This window comes from Coenobita brevimanus, chromosome 66, assembly GCF_032717465.1.
Source record: "Coenobita brevimanus isolate Jiangsu-jjx chromosome 66, ASM3271746v2, whole genome shotgun sequence".
Lineage (NCBI taxonomy): Eukaryota > Metazoa > Arthropoda > Malacostraca > Decapoda > Coenobitidae > Coenobita > Coenobita brevimanus.
Window position 1 is genome coordinate 1,769,898 of NC_137019.1, and position 6,000 is coordinate 1,775,897.

The 6,000-nt window shown below is 48.4% G+C and overlaps 1 protein-coding gene across 1 annotated transcript in view; it reads right to left on the bottom strand.

Moving 5' to 3' along the window:
* svp (COUP transcription factor 2) overlaps positions 1 to 4,371 on the bottom strand; it is a 337,573-nt gene extending 333,202 nt beyond the window's left edge. Inside the window, exons 1-2 of the mRNA XM_080276646.1 lie at positions 3,824 to 4,371; positions 3,297 to 3,446 (exon numbers count right to left, since the gene is read on the bottom strand). Of these exons, the coding sequence (XP_080132772.1) occupies positions 3,297 to 3,446; positions 3,824 to 4,124 (451 nt within the window). The 5' untranslated portion in view covers positions 4,125 to 4,371. The remainder of the gene's footprint in view (positions 1 to 3,296; positions 3,447 to 3,823) is intronic.
* Positions 4,372 to 6,000: the final 1,629 nt, after the last annotated feature.

Here is a 6,000-nt window from a genome sequence, read left to right on the forward strand (position 1 = left end):
GAACGTGGGTGAACACAAAATCCATTACTGTGTTACGGGTGGCCGCCGCGACAACTTCACCCATCCACCTGCCAACGTGGTAGCTTTTTGTCCCCCGTCATTACCCGCAGCATCCTCGCCCTTCATCGCCATGGGAAAAAAAAAAAAAAACTACGTATTTATACTAACACCTCAACTGCCCTTTCAGTTGTACTTACAGCATATTTAACCCATTTACTCCGATAATATTATTATTTATATTTATTTCATGTTACTTCTACAGGCTTTTGTTCAACTTGGAAAATATCGCTTGGAACGAATAGGTTAGTGAAGGCCTTATCTAACGCCTTGATTTCGAAGAGTCTCCTTTGCTGAATAAGAGTTAGAAGCTGGTTAAAGTAAATTTTAAAATACGTCACTGGAGCAAAGTGGTCAATTAGCATCATCAGAATAATTTCTATGCTGCTCTTGAAATCAGGTGTGATGCAACTAATATTTTACTAAGTAGAGAACAGGCAGTATCAGTTTTTCTACAGCATCGCGCTCTTACACGTATCAGATAAATTAGCAGACAAGTTTCAGGATGTTGCTCAACAGACTCTGCTGATCTAACACGTAGCTTGACAATCACTACCTGTTTTTTTTAATCCCTCCCGTAGTAATGACCACAGCTTAATTTCCGCCAGCACACGATCTTCTCTGCCCACGCCTTTCGGTAATCTTTAATCTTAACCGCATATTTTAAAATCCTGTATGCCGTGTTGACAGCAGGCCTCCATGTGTCTGGTTTTGCAAATTGAACAACAGCAATGCTGCTGGCCTTGTAGCTGTCAGGTATGATTTACTGCCGATGCTAAAAACATGGAATTTAGATATACTAATAAGTTCAAGTAGGAACTCACATCAGCCACATAAGCAGACTTTGACCTGAACTTGGAGGTGGGGTTGGTGTGGGCGTGTGGGTGTGGCGCGAGGCGGACCAACTAGTGGGTAATGACATGTAAAGTCCAGACCAAAGAGTCTGGTGGACGCTTCTTCGGCCGTCACTGGGAGGCGCGAACTTGTCAGACAAATACGCAGCGCCCCCAATAAAATTAGCATAGTTGCTGAGGGCGGACCCCGGAGGCTGGGGTGGCGCCTTTACGACTGACTGAGCTACCTGTTACTGGCTGGGGCAGCAACCCGCTCCTGCCCTGAATGCCTTGTCCTGCCTCACTCTGCCTAGTTCTGCACAGCTGCCCTGCCCCATCTCGCTCTGTTGTGCCCTAGCTTACTCTGCTTCAGTCTGTTCTGCTATGGCCTGTTTTATATTTCGTACATCTCTCTGCTGTGTTTTAACTACTTCAGTCCGTTCTCTCCTAACCTGCTTAATCTTACCCTGCTCCGCTACTGCCCTGCCTTACATTTACTTATCTTGCCCTTGTCATCCACACGCTCGCCTTGCACTGGCCCCGTCCCGCTTCTGTCGCGGCCTCGCCTCCTCTCCTTAATTATCCTCCCGCACTGATGGACTTGCTAAGCGAGATGAGATTTTGACAGTCACTCTTGCAGAAGCTCTCTCAGCGCTCTGTTTACCTTCGTCTCTCTCTTCAAATTTACATTCAAATTTCATCGGGGTCTACATGTTATGAAAGGAGCGTATCATTCACTGGGCACATCGAAATCAACCATTGGTTTTCCGACAATATTATAAGAATATAATATCAGGTTTACGAATTATCAAAGCTGTTGCTCAGTTTTTTTTTTTTTTTTTTTTTTTATAATGAACATCCATATTACACACACGGTTAAGCGTAGTTATTTGTCAAGTAAGTAATATGTAAGGTTAAAAGATGAGAGGAGTGACTAGCTCCTGCCTCCTCTTTCTTTCTTACCCTTGTGTCCGCACGATTTTACACACACAGCGTTTACACTAACAATCGTTGCACCAATAATATTTACTCCGGACTTTTGCACTACTGCTGGACATGATGTTCCATACAATAACTTTTAAGGAAATTAACTATGCGTCACAAAGTTGATCTGCTAAGGAACTATCTGGAAATGGAACGAAAAACTATTTGTCGTTCAATAATACAATGTTAATGGAATAAGAAACGAGAAATTATATGATATAGTTACAATGCACATTCACGACATATCACGGAGCATCCATTGAATAACAAGACAGGGCTTACGGTGGTGCTCGGTTAGAATGTCATAATTACATTTCTCATCTTATCCTCCTTCACGCTTCAGCACAGCAAGTGGCGAGTGTGAGGCGTGTACACGAAGGGGCGGAGCATCAAGGGAGCGTGGCAGCGAGCATAACGAGGGAAGAGGGGGAAGAGGGGAGGGAGGACTAGCTAGGAGTCTGAGTATGGCAGCGCGAGACCAAGTTTTTGTAGCTAAGTTAATAATCGAACTTGAGGCAGTAATGATGCTCTTGATCAGGCCCGGCCCATACCGGGACAACTCAAGCCGACACCTCACCCCTGACACATTATTTATAAACACATCATAATCACCAAAATATTATTCCATCAATCTGTCATTATATTTATCTGAATTTTGGTATATTATCTTGGCTGATCACATCGTTCCAGCACCCTATCGTATTTTCTGTCTGAATTTTGGTGTCATATCTAGGCTGGCCATGATTACAGGGACGATGTTACCCAGTCGATCTAGCTGTTTGTTTATATATTTCCATATTTACTGCTTGACCCCATAATGGAATGCCATTCGACAAAAAGAAAGAAAGAAAAAAAAAAACGGCTCATTAACAGTCTTTTACTGTATCCCTCTCCTCCATCCTGCATATATGGTACTCTATCAGACTTGTAAAGGCTGCGTTTTTCTACCGATATGTTTGCAATCATATAAAATACATTAACATAAAACTGGAAATAAGAACATTGTATTTTGATTCCTATATAAGCATGGAGGACTTAAAATACAATTCAATTACATTTTTACCTAGTCCATCGTCACCATCAGCATTAACATCCAAACCTCTTTTCCCACCTGTAAAGGTGATTCCTAAATTTGCGAAGAATTCATATAGGCATAGGCTATCTGTGTAAGTTCACCTACCTGCTCACCACCAAAGACAAACGAACGATTAAGCATTTTTTTTTTTTTTCCCGCAGGCTTCTCTGAGGGTAAGTACAATAATAATTGATGTTTTATTCTCGTAGATGCACTGACGCTGAAGTAAGGTGTGCATGACGGCACGTGAGAAGGCACGATCGCAAGCAGCGGCGATGAGGCGTGAGGTTGCAAGTGGTGTGATAAGTGGGTAAAGAGGTGATGGTGTGACACTGCTGGACACTCACCTTCTCTCCTCATGCCGACCTTGAAGCACTTCTTGAGCCTGCAGTACTGGCACTGGTTGCGGTGATGCTGGTCGATGGGACAGTTGCGGTTGCCTCTGCAGGAGTATTGCAGGTTCCGCCGCACCGACCGCTTGAAGAAGCTCTTACAGCCTGCGGGCGGGGGAGGCGCGGGTTAGTAGAAGCACACTGGGGGGCGGCACTGGGCCCCAGGGGGAGGGAGGGGGGCTGTTACAGCCTGAGGGACAGGGAACATGCCATACTAGGGCCCAGACCACCAGTCACTCAGGTGGTTGGGCTATCCTCATCAGGGAACTAAATGTATGCAATAAACTATCACATCAAAGATTCAGCTTAATATATCATTAACGACATCCATACAAAACACTGCATGGCAATAAAAGAGACTTTGCGAGTGACCCCAGGTCAGTGGAGGCGTGACCTGGGGTCAGCAGCGCTCGTGGGCACGGGCCAGGGGTCAGGCGCGCGGGCGCTGGCTGGCCTGGCCCGGGGCGGGGGCGGCTGCGTACCTTCACAGGTGAACTGGCCATAATGTTTGCCCGAGCTCTTGTCGCTGCACACGACACATGTCATATTCTGGGCATTCTTGTCGTCGCCGGTGGGGCTGGGTGCAGACGAGGGCGCACTGCCTGCCGTCGAGTTTGGTGTGGGTGTTTGAGGGGCGGCGGGCTGTGGGGTGACGCTGGCACCCAACTCTCTGCTCACGTCTTCCCCAGTTGTGGGCGGCAGAGATACAGGCGGATCGCGCCATGCCGTCCCCGGCGGCACTACAAGAGCCATCCTCTCGTGGCACTGTTCCGGCACAAACATTGACGGCCACCTCCGTTAGGGGTGGAGATCACAAGTTAAACTTTACACTCCTGGGCACAACCAGTCCGGCATTATCACTGGCACACTATCATCCACCGCGGCACGGAGCACTAGGGGCACGGGAGAATAATCCAGGTATAGCGGGGCGGGTGTGACACGGCACGACGGGGACAACTAGGAGGCGGGTGATAGCGAAGTGACCTGTCAGGCAGGCTAACACTGAGGGGTAGGGGCGCGCGTCACACACCCTCCCTGGAGCACTGTGCTGTGTACACTGGGCGGACGGCGCTGCGGCCCGGCGGGTGGAGGGCGGGGACGGGCCGTGCGGGGCAGGGGGCGGGCCACCGGGCCACGGGGCCGCGACCCCGCCCGCCCCGGACACCCATTGGTCGTCACCCCTCATCCACTTCAAACATTCCTCTCGCCTCTGCTGTTGAGGTTTTAGAGGAACTTATGTTGCAGGAGAGGTGGCATAGGCTTACCTGTACCATAACTGCTTAGAATAAGGCTTATTGCAAGAGTTACGTCAAATACTACGTTAAAATAAGTTGACGGCAAAAGGCGGCAAGGTTGATCAGTGTCCGGTGGAGGGGCGGCCTCTGGTTGGCGGGTCGAGGGGGTGCTGAACCAATGAGCGCTCGGGGCGGGGCGGGGCCAACTGCACCGTACAGCAGCTCTCACCGGAGAAATATCTATTTACATTAAGACAACAGTTTAATGTAACTTGGTATCGGTAAAGCTTGACGTTAGATCTCTTCATGTTCACATGACATGAACACCGTGGGATCGTATGAATGATACTGGCTGTGAGAAGTTAACCGCGCTGAAGAACGCTGGCAGCTGCGACCGAGTTCGAGGTCTGGCCGCCTGAACTCGGCGCTGCTGTTGAGCTGGTGAGAAAGTTGGTGTGACAGGCCTACCGGTGACACGAGGCACCGGCCCTGCTCCCACACGCTACTAATTACGTCATGATACAGGCATGCACGTCTTTAACAGAGCCAGTATGAGTGGCGGTGTGGCAGGACGGCCTCGCAGGAAAGTACTTCACACATACGCATTCACATTAACGCTCTTGCCAGTATTTTTTTTGTTTCCTCATGTGGTTCAGAGGTTTCAAATCAATAAATTCTTACAAGGAGCGAATGAAACATAAAGCCAGGCCACAAAAACCCTTCTCACAGAGATTCAACAATGGCGACCTTCTCATAAGTATACTTCAAAGGAAATTCATCGAGCAAGTTGCAAGATTTACTGCCCACAGGAACAATGGGTGGCCCTCTCTCCCCGAGCCCTGCCACGCTGGGCCCCACAAACCCCCACACTAAATCTCCCACAGTCCCGATAATAAAGGCCTTTAATGGATGTCACTTCAAAAGCCAAATTTTTCCCCATTAATGTTTTTCAAGGAGGTTAATCCCGCGCCAGACGCACATAAATGTTGGCGTGAATGGCCTGCGCTCCACTGCGGCCCTCAGCCCTGCCTCTCCTCCCCACGGCAGTATACTCTCATAAAAGGGCGCCGGAATGAAGACATGGCCTCCAGGCAAACTGTAAAGTGAACACATCAACAATAGTATCGTCTCATAAAAGGTCACCGAGATGACATGGGTTCCAGGTAAACTGTACACTGAAGAGTTTAGCAGCAGTATTCCCTCATGAAAAGTCGCCTGAATGAAAACATGAGCTTTGGGAAACTGCAAATTTAGCACTTTACCAACACTGTACTCACATGAAAGGCCACCAGAATAAAGACATGGCCGCCAGGTAAACTGCAGACTGAACACGTTAACCACTTCGTGAGATCTCTTGCAGTGAAGGAGTAAATGAAGGCTGTAGTTGTCCTCATCCATGCGAGTAACTTCATACCGAGTAAAAT